The sequence below is a fragment of the Pygocentrus nattereri genome, chromosome 19, assembly GCF_015220715.1.
Source record: "Pygocentrus nattereri isolate fPygNat1 chromosome 19, fPygNat1.pri, whole genome shotgun sequence".
In the NCBI taxonomy this organism is placed as follows: Eukaryota; Metazoa; Chordata; class Actinopteri; order Characiformes; family Serrasalmidae; genus Pygocentrus; species Pygocentrus nattereri.
Genome location: NC_051229.1, coordinates 12,924,565 through 12,942,170, shown reverse-complemented (window position 1 = coordinate 12,942,170; position 17,606 = coordinate 12,924,565). Strand labels below are relative to the sequence as shown.

General features: G+C 39.0%; 1 protein-coding gene across 1 annotated transcript; it reads right to left on the bottom strand.

The window, feature by feature from the left end:
* Positions 1-1,600: 1,600 nt before the first annotated feature.
* Positions 1,601-10,892, bottom strand: LOC108410864 (polymeric immunoglobulin receptor-like). Its single transcript, XM_037531137.1, has 11 exons — positions 10,818-10,892; positions 8,696-9,010; positions 8,154-8,589; positions 7,844-7,909; positions 7,720-7,765; positions 7,552-7,626; positions 3,647-3,706; positions 3,405-3,457; positions 3,172-3,228; positions 2,628-2,699; positions 1,601-1,660 (listed from the first exon to the last, which is right to left on the bottom strand). Exons 1-4 carry the CDS (start codon positions 10,876-10,878, stop codon positions 7,873-7,875), a joined length of 849 nt encoding a protein of 282 aa, XP_037387034.1. The 5' UTR covers positions 10,879-10,892; the 3' UTR covers positions 1,601-1,660; positions 2,628-2,699; positions 3,172-3,228; positions 3,405-3,457; positions 3,647-3,706; positions 7,552-7,626; positions 7,720-7,765; positions 7,844-7,872.
* Positions 10,893-17,606: the final 6,714 nt, after the last annotated feature.

Here is a 17,606-nt window from a genome sequence, read left to right as displayed (position 1 = left end):
TTATAACCTAAGATTGAAAATCTGCGCAATGAAGTGAAATTGTAATTATCTAAACTTCATATTTAATTTCTAAGGTAAAATAAACAGCTGGATTTTAATCAATCAGAACAAATTTTACATACAACACATCAGCTTTTTAAATGCTTTATAGGCTACTGAGAAATTTGTTAATCATATATTCACTCCAAACATGTAATGTCATAACAAATATCTCAACAAAACACTTATGACAGAAAAAAGAGCAATGAGCCAAGACATATTTGTTGCCCAAATGTTGCTTCTTTCATTTAGCACTGGATCTATGCGGCTAACATTGCTAACAAACACTAAAAGACAGTAGTGATTTTATATAAATGAGTGTCAATCTTGAGTTTTTGACCTGAAGATTAAGTTTAACAATTGAAACAGAATGACTAACGTAGCGTCCGGTGTACAAAGAGGAGCTGGACTTTGTAGGTTATTCAGAATTCAGCACAACACCTTTAAAGTGGAGGTCTACAGCATTCAGCTACAGTCATTCTGTGTCCTAAACCACATCATCAAGTCTGAACTTTAATGAAGACCTAGATGTGGTTTGAAGGGTTTGAGAGACATGTTAAGGCTGTATTTATGGAAAAGATTTGGGTGATCTATTAACTTTTAGTGTTTGGTTGGGATAGTGTAGCGGTTAACACCTCTGCCTTCTACACTGTAGACGGGGGTTCAATCCTCACCTGGGCAAACACCCTACACTATACCCATAAGAGTCCTTGGGCAAGACTCCTAACACCGCCTTGGCCTATCTGTGTAAAATGATCAAATTGTAGGTCGCTCTAAAGGGCTTTTTACAGATAGAAAGTGTGAATCAAGAGGAAGTAAAATCCTTAAGCTAAAGTCTTAGAACGAAACCATTTTCATCATAATTATATGAGAAATACTACAAATTCATTGTAAGATGTCTTGCATTGCAGTATCTTCATTGTAAGAGACCTGGCCAGCAACACACTCGCTTACACCTGAAATCAGAACACACAAAAGAAAAAAAACAAATGAAATGTACACAATTTTCACCTGACCCCAAAAGTGCTTAAAGGCAAAAATGTGTTTGGTGTCTGAGGTTTGCTTCTTAATTTTCAAGGTTAATGATTTTTAACTGCATATTTAAAACATTCCTCTTTTCATCTGCTCACGATTGAGCTCTAAACATCTATTTTTACTGCACATTAGCCTTAATAAGATCATTTCAAAAACATTTAAGCCTTTTCATATTAACTTTGTTAAAAGTTATATTCTTATTTTTATGTACTTTGTACTTCCTTTTAATTCCCCATTTAATGATTGTAAGCAACTTTGTATTTTTATTGATATCCACTCTTAAGCACTTAAGCACTAAGCAATAAGTATATTGAATTGCCTTTGTGTATGAAATGTGCTTATATAAATAAGCTTGTCTTGTCTTGCCTTGCTCATGACACCCAAGTAGTTTTTGGGACACCAAACACTGATTGGCCAATCAACAGCATTTGGGGTATCATTGATTTTTCAGTGAACTATTCAATTGAATAACAGTCCATTATAGACCATTTCACAGCTGTTGACCCTCACTCTGAGACTCTCTCACCTCTTATTCCAAAACCACAGAGCTGTAGATCACCTCATCTTCTCTGACTGCCTGAGAGAGCTGGAAAATAGGACAGGGTTAGAAATAACGGAGGATCTCTCGCTCCTACCACCTTGAGTGATCTTTCATCAGCTAAGCTAAATGCTTAATAAGGTTGAGATCAAAGTTATATTGTTTCTCATAAACACTAATACACTATATTTCCAAAAGTATTCATTCAAATCATTGATTTCAGGTGTTTCAATCACAGGTGTATAAAACCAAGTACCTAGGCCTGCACACTGCTTCTACAAACATTTGTGAAAGAATGGGTCTCTCTCTGGAGCTCAGTGAATTCCAGCAGTGGTATTATAACAAAGTGGAAGCAACTGGGAATGACAGCAACTCAGCCACGAAGTGGTAGGCCACATAAAATGACTGGGTCAGCAGACGCTGAGGTGCATAGTGCGCAGAGGTCACCAACTTTCTACAGAGTCAATAGATAGAGACCTCCATACTTTTGGCCTTCAGATTAGCTCAAGAACAGGATAAACAGCTTCATGGAATGAGTTTCCAAGGTCGAGCCGCTGCATCCAAGCCTTACATCACCAAGCGCAATGCAAAGAAGAAATAAAGACATGGATGAGCGAGTTTGGTGTGGAAGACCTTGACTGGCCTACACAGAGTCCTGACCTCAACCTGACAGAACACCTTTGGGATGAATTAGAATAGAGATTGCGAGCCAGGCCTTCTCATCCAACAGCACTGTCTGACCCCACAAATGGGCTTCTGGTAGAATGGTCAAAAATTCCTATAAACACACTCCTTAACCCTGTGGAAAACCTTCCCAGAAGAGTTGAAGCTGTTAAAGCTGCAAAGGGTTGGCCAACATAATATTAAACCCTATGGATTAAGAATGGGAACTCGAATGACCGAATACTTTTAGAAATATAGTGTAGCTTTCAACCAGCTAATGTCCACTCAACTTACTGTGAAGTGATCAAAACAGTGAACTGCTACTGGTGAAAAAGGCTGTATTTTTACTTACAGTTTTCTTTTTGGTTGTTGTGGTTACGCTGCTGTAGATGACGTCATTTTCATGATCCAATGCAGATGAAGACTGTGGACACAATATACTCAGTAACTTAATCTCTTAATGTTTCAGTAATCAAATACCGTTTGCATGCAGCAGTAGTTTAGGCAGTGCAACACATTTAATAAAAGCATGTGTCCACTCACCACAGAGACTATTTCTGCCCAGTGAAGACGACATAATTGGGGTATAATCTGACAGCTGAGATGTACAAAGAAGAGGGACAACACCTAAACCTAATCATCATAGGCTAATTACTGCCATAGCAGGCGTGAAAATGTTTATGGACCATTTATGTTTTACCTTTGATGCCAAAGCCCATTGTAGTATTTGTTAAACAAAAAATGCAACTTTGAAAATGGATGAAAAAAAAAAAAAATTACCACAAAAAATCTTCATAAATATCGTTTCAGCATTTGATTGGGAAATTGTGATCAATGTAGGCCTACCCATGTCTACACCCCTGATATACAGATGTGTGTGAAAAATAAAGACTTACCTTTTTCTTACTACGATTCACAGCACTGTAAATCACTGGGCTTTCAGTCGTAAGTGTCTGTTTCACACACACAAATGGGATTTTAGTCAAAGCTAGATGACCAAAAAACACCCATAAAAGTATTATATTCATTTTCTAAAAACAAACAAGCTTTCAAAATTACAAGATGCAAAAGAGGCACAACACTAACTACTGCACCAACAGCAAAAATGCACCAGAACCTCAATACTGACTGTGTGAACTGCAGTGTTACTGACCCTCCCTCTGCTCTCTGTTTGATTTCCATCTGTTAGAGGGAGATATTAAAGAATTAGTGGCCTACTTATACTTATGTAATAACACAATATTCATAATACACAAGATAGCACAACAGTAACATTCTGTTATTCGTTTTAAATCCTGTCCTTTACAATAGCAACATTTTAAAAGCATGCTAAAAAAATCTGTGAGAAAATGTAAGATAATCATTACTTACTGCATTTTTTTGCCAACATACAGGTTATAATGATGGTCAAAATCAGCAGAAGCCCCAGGCCTACAGGCAGTAGAATCCAGATGAGCCTGGTATTTACATTGCTGCAATGAATAATTTCACTGAAAACTTTACGTTTAACCTAAAGTACATGTACATGTACACATGCTGTCAAATAAGATACATTTTATTATCTAATGTACACAATTCAAATAGTTTAGTTCATCAGCATTTCAGATCATGTGTGAATTACTTCTGTTGCTTTCCTTCACTTGAGTCACTAACCTTCTCAGAAGCTGTTACTACTGAAATGGCATGCAAAACACAACATCAGTACCTGACCTTCACTAATGCTCTTGTGGCTGAATGCAGTCAAATTCTCACATCAATGTTCCAACATCTACTGTAAAGCTTTTGAAGAAGAGTAGACTGTAATACATGGGACAAACTCTACTAATACCCCCAATTTCAGAAGAAATGCTGGATGAGCAGGTGTCTACAAACTTTTGGACATATTGTGTATGTGTAAGTCAGCATTGCTTATATTTGCTGTACTAACTAAACTAAAGAGAGACACATCTTGGTTCATGTATTTTTAATTATCTTTCAGTAATGCATTTATAATCTAAGTTCAATTCATCTGCTTTTCACCTACTAATCTTCCCACTGTTCCTTGTGTCGTCTACCTATTCTGAAGCTGTTACTGCAGGAGGGGCAGTCCTTCTACTTCATAAAGCAAAATGCAAAAACATGCCACACTGAGGTGTGAAAGTTCAGCTATTTTTACCGACCAACACCATTTACCAGACTGCGCTATTTAAATGTCTTGCAGAATGGAAACACATATGTCCAGAAATGTCAGACAGCCATTCTAATTAGTGAGCTCAGCTACTTTAAAGTTGAACCCTTTACTGACACAGAGTTAAACTGTACACACATAGCTTGTATGATCTCCTTACAGTACTGCTAATAGAATTGATGCTCTGGATCTGCGGCACGACACATAAGGTCATCATGCCCAATGTCAGAGGTTCATAAGGCTACATATACATACATACATACATACATACATACATACATGCATATTATTCAAAGAATATTACACTAATCCAGCCTATCAGGAACGTCTGAAGAAGTTAATTAGCTGTGGTTGATTGTGGTTGGAACTAGACACAGCAGGAATGTAGCTCTCCAGGACCCAAGTTGGAGACCACACAATGCTACTGAAGTGTTAGGTAAGATGTGACTCCATGAAGCAGACCTTTTGATTGAGCACTAAGCGAAAAACAACTGCACAAATGACTAATAATTGTAATTGCATTACTATTTGGATTTTGATACCAAATCACTCTAGTGGGCTCACATTTAACAGGGCCAAGTTTAGACAAAAGGTGGTGAGGAAACACAGGAGCTGTAGATATTGCACAGTTTAAGGTCACTCCAACACTGCAGACATTTATACTGCTTTGTTATCTTCTGGTAACACTTCTAAATGCTGCAGGTTGTGAATAATATCTGTCTGACAAAGGAGTAAAAAGAGCACGAAGAACAGAAAAGGATCTAAACTGAATCAAGCTTATGGTACTTTGGACATTCATGCATTTAATACCTTATGTAATACATTTTTAGATATTTATCACTTTACATTTTCAGTATCTACAAGGAGATTCACTTGTGAGAGGCCCCAAATATTGTGTAAGAACTTGCTAGGATGAAGTAGTCTGAAAGAAACAACATGCAATGTGCTCCTCAGTGTGGAGCTTTGAACAAGCCAGGATGCCCCTGTGGTGATGAAGTGAGGCAGGTGCTGGACAACCATTGCGTTGTTTAACCTTCTTTTGCAACTTCCAGGTGCAGACCGACGTACCTCTTCATGTGTCTTCCAGAAAACGAAGATCACTACCAGCATCACATGTAATGCAATCGATTGCACATAATTAAAGGTATATAACATTTTTTGGTTCAGAATGCTTCATTCTAATGGGAGTTACAACAGAATATTTGGGGCCTCTTTCAAGTGAATCTCCCTGTATTTCAAGAGTTTACATGATGCCCTGAGATGGACTGGCAGCCTGACCAGAATGTTTCCAATGAAGGCTGGTATAGGCTCCAAAAACCCCCGCAACCCCAAAGGATAAGTGGCCTTTTAAAGTGTCTGTGTATTTTAAGAGTTTACATGATGCCCTGTGATTGACTGGTGGCCTGTCCAGGGTGTATCCTGCCCTCTATCTAGTTTGTGTTTGCTGTGAGACCAAATATTGGGACTATGATCAGGCCAAAACCATGAGTAAAAACCATTAGTGATTTGGGCTCAGTCTTTTTTTTTTTTGCATGGCAACGTATGTTTAAATAATTTAGAGATTTTGTGTAATTGCACACAACGCATGGAAGAACATTCTGTAATGTTGGTTGTGCTTCAGACCCTTTCCACAAGCTGAAGAATGAGATGATTGAGAGTGCATTGAAAGAGTAGTTAAAAAATCAATCAAAACTTGATAAAGAACATTTCTTCCAAGAAAGTGAGTGAATTATATACTTTCTACTACTATGAAGATCCTGACGTTTCTGGAAACAAGTGTGCGCCTTAAATCCCCAGCATTGTATTCCAGCTACCACGTGTCGAATGCTGAGCTGTTCCGGCATGGAGGTGGGTAAGTTCAGCGCTGTGTGGCGCCAGTGCTGCCCTGTCAGATCTTCCTACCTGCAGCTGATCTGTCCCAGTACTCAAGGTGTTGTGGTGGGTCTGCATCGGTCTCGCACGTGCCTCAGGTGTGGTTTTGATAACTTTATATAACTTTCTACAGCTGAATGCTGATAAGACTGAAGTCTTGATTGTTGCTCCTGCCCCAATGATTAAACAAAATCTTGGTTTTCTTTCCCCTGTTGTCCACTCCAGCCTGTGTAATCTTGGTGTCATTTTTGATCAGTCGTTGTTGTTTGACACACATGTTAAACACCTGACAAGATCTTGTTTTTTCTTCTTAAGGAATATCAGTAAATTGAGGTCTGTAGTTTCAAGGGCGGAGCTAGAGATGCTTACACTGGCATTTATCTCATCTCGTATTGATTACTAATGCTCTTTTTACTTCACTTAGTATGTCTGCTCGTGACCGATTGCAGGTGATTCTGAATGCTGCAGCAAGTTTACTGACCAAGTCAAATAGATGGTCTCACATTACCCCTCTGTTAGTTTCATTACACTGGCTTCCTGTTGAGTATAGGATTCAGTTTAAAATCCTTACACTTATTTACAGAGTATCACATGGTCAGAGTATTGCATGGTCCTATGTATGTGCTTGATCTGCTTCATCCATACGTATCAGCACGTTCTCTTAGGTTGAGCAATTTAAATTTACTGTCTGTTCCACGGTCTCGATTAAAGACTCGTGGAGATCGAGCATTTCAGGTTGTCGCTCCTAAATTGTGGAATACACTGCCCCCTTTTTTAAGATCAATTGATTGTGTGGAGTCTTTCAAAAAGCAACTAAAGACCGACATTTTTAAGCAAGCATTTGGATAATGGTCAAGGCAGCTAAGGTACTGCCAGTCCTGTTTTTGTTTTAAATCTTTTGTACTGTCATGTTGTATATTTTATATTGTGTTATGTTTTGTAAAGCACTTTGTGGCTTGTGTCTATGAAAAGTGCTGTATAAATAAATTTTACTTACTTTACTATTCTCATTAATATAATACTGATTTTGCATGTGAGACCTAAACATCAAGCTGGATCTTCTCGTTGAGCCTCTGTGTGTGACTTTAATAAATAGAGATGTGATTTGAAAAGCTCATGGCAAATTCAGCCGGACTCCTCTGACTTTTGAATTATCGTTTTACAGGGTGACTTGCAGCAGTGATCGGACACCATACCTAAAATCAATAAAATATCACCCCATCTGAATTTCACATACTTATATTGTATCTTTCCACTCTTGCTTGTGTCATTTTCTTTTTCAGAAGCTGTTACTGCAGGAGGGGCAGTTGTTCTTGAAAAAGGAAAGAGCAAAAACATGTTATATTGAGGTGTGAAAGTACAGCAGCTTTTTAACACTTACACAAAGTAAAGCGTCACTACTTACAGCTCTGCTGTTGTTGTCTCTGGATTTTTGGTCATAGTTTCAGAACCTAGCAGGACAAAACAAACATATTCATTCTTCTTATTTCTTGATTTGATTAATTGTAAACCTCTATTTGTGATCAGACCTGAAGTGGTTTCATTGATGTTGGTTTTCTCAGTGGCAGAAACTGGACTCACAGCTGCTGTTGCTGCTGCAAATAACACATAAATTGATGTGAGAAGCACAACATTACAGCTTGATGATCAGCAGGTATGAACAGTATTTCTGATACATGTGATCTTACTTGATCTGACAACGAGAGAGAGAGAGAGGGAGAGAGAGAGAGAGAGAGGGGGAGAGAGAGGGGGGGGGGGGGGGGGAGAGGGAGAGAAATTGGCTGCTGCCAATAGCACTCGAGCCCTGTGTAACAACGAGAGACACAGGAGTGACCGTACCTGGAGTGGTCATACTTTCTTGAGTTTCCTGACTGCTTAAAGTTGTAGCCACAGCTGTTTCTAACATGAGAGAAGAAGAGAGAAGAAACAAAGTGGTGTGAGTGGAACAACATGACAGCTTGATGATCAGCAGGTATGAACAGTATTTCTAGGTGAACAGTAACCCCCACATCTCCTGCACTGAACCAGTACCAGCCAGCATCACTCTTCTGCAGACCACTCATCTCCACACTGACAGATCCTTTTCCATAGTCAGTGACCAGCACTGCTGTATTCTGGGATGTGTCAGTCCTCCCCCCTAAGAAACACCTCTTGTCTTTAAATCTGCACCACTTCTTCTGTTTATTCTTATATTCAGCACTGTAGAGACACTGGACACTGACACTGCCCCCTTCCTGACCACTCACTCTGCTGTTTATCACAGACACAGCAGGATCTGAATAAAGAGGCAGAGAATGAGTCGTATAAATACATCCTCCATCATAAATAACACGTCTAAGTTACAGTGAACAGATTCTACTTCACACAGAGAGACGTCTTACCTGAAATGACCATCAGGTACACATAATCACCTTCATCTGATCCGCCACTAATTTCCAGAGCACACCAATAATATCCAGAGTCAGAGTCTTGGAGGCTCTTCAGTTCCACAGTAAACATATTCTGGGTTGGATGGTCAGTGACTGATGTTCTTCCACTTGTGTTTGTATAGGCTACTATTTTACACAGGAGCCAGTCCTGCCCTTCACACCAGTATTTATGGTTTGATTTGTATTTCTCATCATAAAAACATGGAATAGTGAGAGATCCTTCACGTCTTACAGCTAAATTCTTCAGTGTTTTCAGGCTCTCAGAATCTGCAGAACAGAAGCCAAAATATACCACAGCCTCAGTCCTACACTCTTAACAAAGGTTCTGCAAGGGTTCTTTAAAAGTAATAGTAGTTATACACTTGCTTCCCAGTTTTTTAGGTCCACTTAAACAATTACAGACTGTAGTCCATCTGTTTCTCTGTATCGTTTGTTAAATTGCTTTCAGCCTGTTCGTTAACAGTCAAGACTCTCACAAAGCAGGTAATATTTGGGTGGTGCATCATTCTTTGCGCTGCATAGTAATTATATGTTAGCCAAGCTATGTCAGACTCACTGCTGGGCTGAGAATAGTCCATCAACCAATATTATACAGCCAATAAAGTCCTGGAGTCAGACACTGACCACTGATGAAGGACTAGAGAATGGCTTACATAAACTGGACAGCAACAAATACGGACCAGCAAGGCAGGTGTGTCTATTAGAGTGGACAGTAAGCAAACACAGTATTTATAAACTCCAGCACCACTGCTGTGTCTGATCCACTCGTACCAGTACAATACACACTAACACGCCATCGCCACATCAGTATCACTGCATTGCTGAGAATGATCCACCACTCAAATAATACCTGCACTGTGGTGGAGTGTTGGATATGATGAATTTTTTAAAAGAATAAAAGTTGGTGTATAGTGAAAAACACAAACTTGTATTTCTCTAATAAAGTTGGTATTAATCATAATATAGCACTGATGTTTCTTTTACGTGTAAAGTCCACTCCCAATCATGTGTCAAAGGACGTCAAAAAGGAAAGAGTCTCCAGCCGCTGAGTTGTGGAAAGAGAATACGGCTTCTTCTTTATTTCACTGCTCAGATGGCACACAGGTCCGTGGAGACCAGCTACGCCAATACAGTGTTCTGTCAGCCCTTATATACCCTTATCTGAGTTGTTATGATGTCACCTCAAAACTTCATGTTCCGTTAGACCATATTCAAAAACTTCCTCATCACTTGGCCTCTCTTAAATTCAGTGCGGCCACTTCTTTTTTAAAAAAGTTGGTTTCAGCCTATTTGTACCAGTATGTCTGATCCTTCAAGGCTCTACTGGACCATATATCATAGGGACTCGAGTTTACTGAGAGTGCACCTGCAAGTAAGGTCATCTAAGTTTAATCTGCTTTGGAAAGCCCCCCAGTGGGCAGACTATGGCCTAATGCATCCTATATTGCATCTTAGTGAGATATATCCCTTTTAGCCAATGCTTAAGTATTCGATTTTTGATTACATATCTAATCTATTTACTTATCAGTTAAGGGTATATTTATTTAAATTTGCCCATCAATGAAAAAAAAACATATTGAAACATTTAAATTCTGTGTTTTGGAATCAATTGTAGGACATCAGCTCTAGGACTACAAAGTGCAACCTATATGGTAAGTGGACCTGTAAGGTTGAACGAGTGTAGATATATACCTAATAAAGTGGCCAGTGAAGGATATAGAACCAAGACAATTTAAAGAACAATGTGAATACTTAAATGTGTCTACGCCACTTACTAAACAGTTGCTCTCACAACGATGGTCAGTTATTAAAATGTTTTAAAAATGATTAGAACATTTCTTGCTAAGCGTGAACCCAGAACCAACTTCACAACTATTGCTGTCCTTAAAAATGTTCACTACTAAGTAAAGACACTTTTTATGAAACATATTAAACTAGAGACAAAACATTAAAAATCAGGTCACATCAAAGATGTCAGTTCCCACCCTGACGTGGAAGAGTAAAAGCATTTAAAGCAGTGAAAGTTTAAAGAACACAAATTCAGCGCAAAGGAATGATGCAGCATTGATCTTACCTGAGATACAGAGGAGTAACACAAAGAGAATTAAAGAACTCAGGAGTGAGTAAAAGTGCATGTTTCTACAAGAGACTCCAGAGACAAATACGCTTCCTGCCTCTGAGTAAAGCAGCTCCACGTCATGACATGTGAACCACTTAGCTCGAAGTTCAGCTTCACAGTGAAACTTCCTTGCAACTTTATTCACTTGAAACCTTAATGAAATTAAATTGCACACAAATTCCATAAAGTATCTTGCAATTTGAACCTGAAACTCAGTCGTAACAGTTGCAAGTGTCTCAAATTCTTGGAAGCGGTTTCATGAAACAGCCTTTCAAATTCAGCTGCTTGTGCTACTGTTCATTTTTTCTTACTCTGCAGTTATCTATGATAGATAACTCATTTTCTCCTCTCTTTATACCAGCTAATTCTAGAAATGGCTCAAATTTGGTTGGCATCATACTGCCTCTGCATGGTGTGAACAATGCAAACATCTACTATAATACAAAACGCATGAAAAAAACTCATGGTCATTATCAAACACAGTAAGAGACAGACATTTCTTCCCACATACTCATTTTCTGTATAGATCTACAGGCTTGAAATGTTTGCGTCATCACACATAAAAAACTGCTGAGGGTAAACAAATGCAGCATGCTCTGTAACAAAGAAGATTTTTATTACTCAAGTAAAGTCAGAAAAAGAACATCTGTAGAACTTACAAGTGCAGGTTGCAAGTGGTGAGACTTTCCAGTACAGGCCAGCTGTACCACTCCACTGTATGTATGAATGGCTAATGTGTGTAAGCTGCAGTCGCCACATTGCTGCTTCACACTCGTCACACAGAAGTCTGTGTGTAAAAGAGGCCTAACTATCACTTCAGTGTGCATTGGTCTTCTCTGTTTGTGATTTGGCACAGATAACACAGCTGTGCAGCAATACTTGATAATACTTGAATACTTGAAAATGAGTGGAGCCTTTTTCTTTTCAGGCCCTTTAGTGACCAATGTGCTGGTGGAATGGATTTTTAAATCAACTCTGGTATTTGAAATTAATACTAAGAGATCTGCTCCAAAACATGCAGAAATCTTTACGGCTTTTATGAAAGGACTTAAAGCTGCCACTTATTATTTATTTATTTAACAGGGACAGTGCACATTAATCAACATCAATGTAAATGTGCCAGAGTTAGCTAAAAAGCTAATTTTCATCCGTAGTCCCTAGGCAGGTTGTTCTGGGCGGCCAGTGTCAACAGCTCAATGACGTTTACAAAACACCACCCCATATACATATATACATACATACACATACATACACATATACAAACACATAAAATATACATAGTTATCGGTGATTACAGATTTGGTTAGCTTTCAACCATGTCTTCAATTTATATTTAAAAATCAGATAATTTGTGCATGTTCGTAGCTCAGTTGGTAGACTATTCCAGTACTGGCTGGCTCTAATGGAAAAGACTGTTTGTCCAAACTTACTCCGTCTATATTGTACAATACAGTCCCCTCTAGTAAATGCTCTTGTTACCATACTACCCCTACTATCTTTTTGTTTTATAAACTGTCTCAATGGTGGAGGAGCAAGCCCATATAAAATCTTAAACATGAGACAGGCATCCAAGAGATGTTTAAAACTATCAAAACTGAGCAAGTTATACTTTTGTACTATATGACAATGATGATAACTATTAGGCTTCCTGTCTAATATCTTTAGTGCTTGTTTATAAAGAGATTCAATAGGTTTCAAAATTGACAAACTTGTTTGTGACCAGCTTGTGAAACAATACGTTATATGGGAGACAATCATAGCATGCATAAAAAGTTTGGCTGCCTCTGTTGTTAGATACGGTCTTATGTGCCTGAAATTTGCCAAATTCAATTTAACAGTATTTATCACTTTTTTAACTTGATTTTTAAATGACAAGTTTGAATCTAGAATGATTCCAAGATATTTGGTATCAGATACTAGCTTTAGCTTTTCTCCCCTAACCAGCACATCAGCTTGAATCATTTCTGTCAATTTCTGTGAAAAAAACATGCAAACAGTTTTGTTTATGTTTAAATATAAACATGAATTAGATAGCCAATCAGATATTAAGACCATAGCTGCAGTTAACTCACTTGCAGCTTGCTGTTTGTTTTTAGCATGCACATAAAGAACAGTGTCATCAGCATACATCTGTATATTTACAGATGAGCAAACCGACGGCAGGTCATTAATGTATAAGCTAAATAAAATAGGGCCCAACACTGATCCTTGTGGAACACCAGTATTACAGCTTAAATATGTAGACTGAGTTTTACCAATGCGTACCCTTTGCTTCCTGTTTGATATATATGAGTTCATCCATTTAACAGAGTCAATAGAGAAATTAAAACAAGATAATTTAGACAAGAGTACCTTGTGATTTACAGTGTCAAATGCTCGTTTTAAATCCAAAAATACTGCTCCTATTACTCCACCTTTGTCTAGTTTTGATTTTACGCCTTCGAGAAAATAGCAAATAGCTGTTTCGGTTGAATGGTTAGAACGAAATCCAAACTGCATTGAATGTAGAGGAGTGTAACTCTTATTCCGGTGAGCTGTCAACTGCTGTACCACCCACTTCTCAGCCACCTTGGAAACCGCAGGTAGAATACTAATAGGTCTATAATTTTCTACAACTGTTCGATCACCTGCCTTAAAAATGGGTGTTATGACAGCCGACTTCCATGCACTTGGAAAAATTCCTTGCCTAATTGAGTGATTAATCAATTTAGCAATTGGACTAGCCAGGATACCCTTGTGTAGTTTTAAAAATGTCGTGTCCAAACCATAAACATCCTTTGCTTTAGAGTCTCTTAACGAATTTATAATGTTTAATACTGCAGATTCTGTTGTTTCCATTATTCTAAAAATTGGTATATCATCATCAATGATTGTAGATATTATAGTCTTAGAGGAAAAACTCTGGGTTAACTGCTCAATTGAATTTATAAAAAAGTTATTAAAGGTATTTGCTATCATATCATGATCCTGAATTAAGGTTCCATTTACTTTGAGTTCATATTCCTTTGTTCTCTGATCATTATTCCTTCCAGTTAATTTATTAAGATTCTGCCAAATCATCTTCCCATTTCCCCTTGCATTATCGATTATTTTAATAAAAAACTCAGCTTTAGCCTTCCTTATATTCCTTACTACCTTATTTCTCAAAGATGTAAAGATAAGTCTGTCATTATTTAGACCCGTTTTCAATGTTCTTTTTAGTGCAAAATCTCGCTCTTTCATTTGTTGCAAGAGGGCATCATTAAGCCATGGTAAAGTCTCCCTTTGCCTAGGTTTGGACTGTACCTTCCTAGTAAAAGAAGACATCACTTTATTGATGGTTGACAAGAAGATGTCACAATTGTCATCAATGTCTTTACAGGACAAAATATTAAGCCAGTCAATTTGTTTTAAGGCATTTTCAAGATTATGCATTTCACTTTTTGGGATTTTCTGATAATAATGTTTTGGTTTAATAATGTTTTTGAAACGTTTTTTGGTTAATTTCCTTACCACTAATATAAAATTATGGTCAGATAAACCTGTTAACAAATTGGAAGATTTAGTTATTCTCTCTTGTCTATTTGTAAACATTAAGTCAATTTGCGTCTGAGAACATTTAGTTACCCTTGTTGGTCCTTGTACAAGCTGCGTAAGACTGAATTTATCTGTTATCTCCTTAAGTCTTTTCCTATCCTGTTTATTCTCCCAGTTGATGTTAAAATCACCCATAAGTATTAGCTCTTTCTTTTCATCGCATTCTTTAAGAATGCTATAAAGATGTTCGTAAAATAAGCTATTAGATGATGGTGGTCGATATAAGCAGATAACAATGAAGGACATTTCTGGAGACAATGAAACATTCAGCCCAATACATTCTATATCCATTTCATGCGACCATTCAATAAGGCTGCATTTAATTGTCTCTTTAACGTAGATTAACAATCCTCCACCCCTACCCTCATTTCGATCCTTCCTAAACACATTATATCCAGCAATATTAAGACACGCTGTAGGAGAGAATTTGTTTAACCATGTTTCTGAAATACCTACAAGATCTAAATTAGAATCAGTCAACAAATGTTCCACCTGATTACTCTTTGATATAATACAGCGAATATTTAAATGTCCACACATCAGTCCCTTTGGCTTGGACCGTGGATCCCAGAGAAGTTTTGCATGATTAAGAGTCCGCAAAAAGTTCATTTTATGAAGTTTTCTAATCGCTGGATTCAGTCCATTCAGTTTTTGTTTATGTAGAGACGCTGTGCTGGGTCTCACGGCTAGATTAGACAGTACGTTCAGTGTTTGGGACTCACCGACTCCGGGTGAACCCCGCCGTTCCCCGCACGTGTTCTCCCTCGCGGCCACAGGCACGACCCGGACGGAGACGGAGTCGGGCACGTCCACAACGGAGGGCAACATCCGCCCACGACACGCACAGTCCGCCGCACCGCCATCAATCCCGCACGCGTATGCCGACAAAGCCGAAATGGAGCCGAACCCAGTCACCCCCGAAGAGGACACCGTTTCACCACCGGCAACCGACCGCGGCCCCGGATTCAACTGGACATCTCCAGCCAACAGAAGGACCGCCGTCAGGTAGAACATCTCCCGGTACGGTGATCTTGATTTCACGGTCCCTCGGTGGCGGGTTGGTAGAATAGCTCGACCATTATTTAAAATTGCGGCATAGGTTGCATGTTGACTCCATGTATTAAGAGTAACATCGCTCGGCAGATCTCGAGGATCAGTTTGATTTGTGGGTGCATAACAGCAGCGCACAGAGAGTAGAAGTAACACAAACACATAACTTAACACAACTGCTCTCAGAGCAAACTTTGAGGCAATCTGTTGCTGGAGTGTAATAATTTCATGTATAGATTTAAAACACAAACCAATTTCACTGAGACTGTTTGTAAGTGCTCCGGCAGCACCTGCCTGGCTGCCGGCTTGCACCGCCATCTTGGCCACCACCATGATGCAGCCTGGCTACCTGGTGCCCTTGAACAACAGTTGGAAATAAAACTGAAACTGAAAACTGAAATGATGTCACTGTCTCATTTTAAATATCTCTCGTTGGTTCCTCCCAGGAAATGATAGCATCTAACTGTTTAAATTAAGTTTTACAGAGAGAAGCGACCAAAAGGCCTCTAGGTCTTACTTTTTCTTCTATTGGATAAGAGATGATATTTCAGTGCTAGTGAAGATCAACAAGTTACTAAAGTGCTTCTCGAGATATTCCATTAAAATCTCCTCCATATTTTATGTTACTCTTTGTGCTTATTGCTACATGCAAGCTAATGCTGCTATGCAGTGAACCAACATCATAAGGCTGGCAACAAAAACCAGCAAGGTTTGTCAAATGTGGGAGTAAAGCTGCTTTAGCAGTTATAGCCTGAAGTTCGAGGAGCCGGTGTTGTTTTACAGATGATGTACAATATTAAAATTTCATGTGACATCATTTCAGCATGCACAAGCGATAGATTGCTTGTAGCATAAATGTAGCAATATTCATATTTCAGCTACTTAACATGCTGTCAGCTGATCCAATGACAATCAAAGGGAAAATGTATGCAGGACTAAAATATTGGGCCATCTTTGTTTACCACAGGGTGCAGTAGGAGCAATTTCTGAAAATGGCACCCCACCCCCCACATTTTACCTCGTTATATGCTGGAATAGAGGCCTTTTAATGGTTTATTACACTGATGGACAGTGTATAGTGTTAAATCAGAATAGTGGGAAGAGAAGGAGAACCATGAGGGAGTGGTGGACGATGCATGAGTCCCAAGCCCCGCATCTTGAGCACCACCTCAAGTCCAGCAGCAAGGCCATTTTACTTTACCTTACGTTCAATCCTGATGGCTGAGCTGTGGAGTGGGGGCTGTGGAGCAATGAGCTCTCTTGCCTTCTCGTGCGGCTGATGTTCCAATTCTGTAGGCACTGCCTTTCTGCCCTCTCCTGCAACCATCGTCAGGGCTTGTTAGCTGCGTAGCTGATACAGGTGCATATGAAATGGCTTTGACCTGAACACAGGCCTCAGAGTGGTCTGCAGTAAGCCTGCTTCATGAAGGACTGAGGATGGACTTCATGTGTGAGACGATGTGCTCATATAAATGTGGCGACCCAAGACTGTCAGCATTGCCATTGCAGTCGTCCTAAAACAGACAAATTCCTCTGAAAGTGATGTCCAATACATGAAAAGGGATCATGCATTTACTTTGGATGTTTCAAGTGATATGCATAGCTCACAAAACTTTATTGTCCACAGGCTCTGGAAGTCAATCAGTTGCCTCTATCTTAAGAGTTTGAAATAGCGATTTTCTACATCTTCCGCATAAACTGTAAGTTTGCAGGTGAATGCTTTCTACGTCTCAAACAGACTCATGACTGTTTGTCCAGCTCCCTGCATACAGACACTGAGTTCATTCAGGTGTGATGTAATGTGTGTCAATGCCACAAGTTCAGACGACCGGATGTCCTCAAGCTGTGGGTAATGCTGGTCCTTCTCAACAAGACAGATTTTAATTGCTTCAAAGCAGTCCACAAAACTCTGAAGCACATTTTCACTTCTCAGCCAGTTGACACTGGAGTGAACTAGGATGTCTCTTTAGGCACATTGTGTTTCCTCTTGCCTGTGAGTCAAGGCAGAGCAGCCATTGCCATTACAGTGTTAAGATCAGAAATTGACATCTCAGCGCAGAGATTTTCCTGGTGTGTTATGCAGTTGGTGTCCATTTTTGTCCAAAATTATTTTGACAA

Bases quoted from the DNA above. Each gene is read 5' to 3' on its own strand.
- LOC108410864 (XM_037531137.1), bottom strand. From the start codon at position 10,878: ATGCACTTTTACTCACTCCTGAGTTCTTTAATTCTCTTTGTGTTACTC. The intron at 8,590-8,695 runs GTAAGACGTCTC...CTCTTTATTCAG, and splicing joins GTACCTGATGGTCATTTCAG to ATCCTGCTGTGTCTGTGATA. The intron at 7,910-8,153 runs GTACGGTCACTC...TGTTATTTGCAG, and splicing joins AGAAAGTATGACCACTCCAG to CAGCAACAGCAGCTGTGAGT.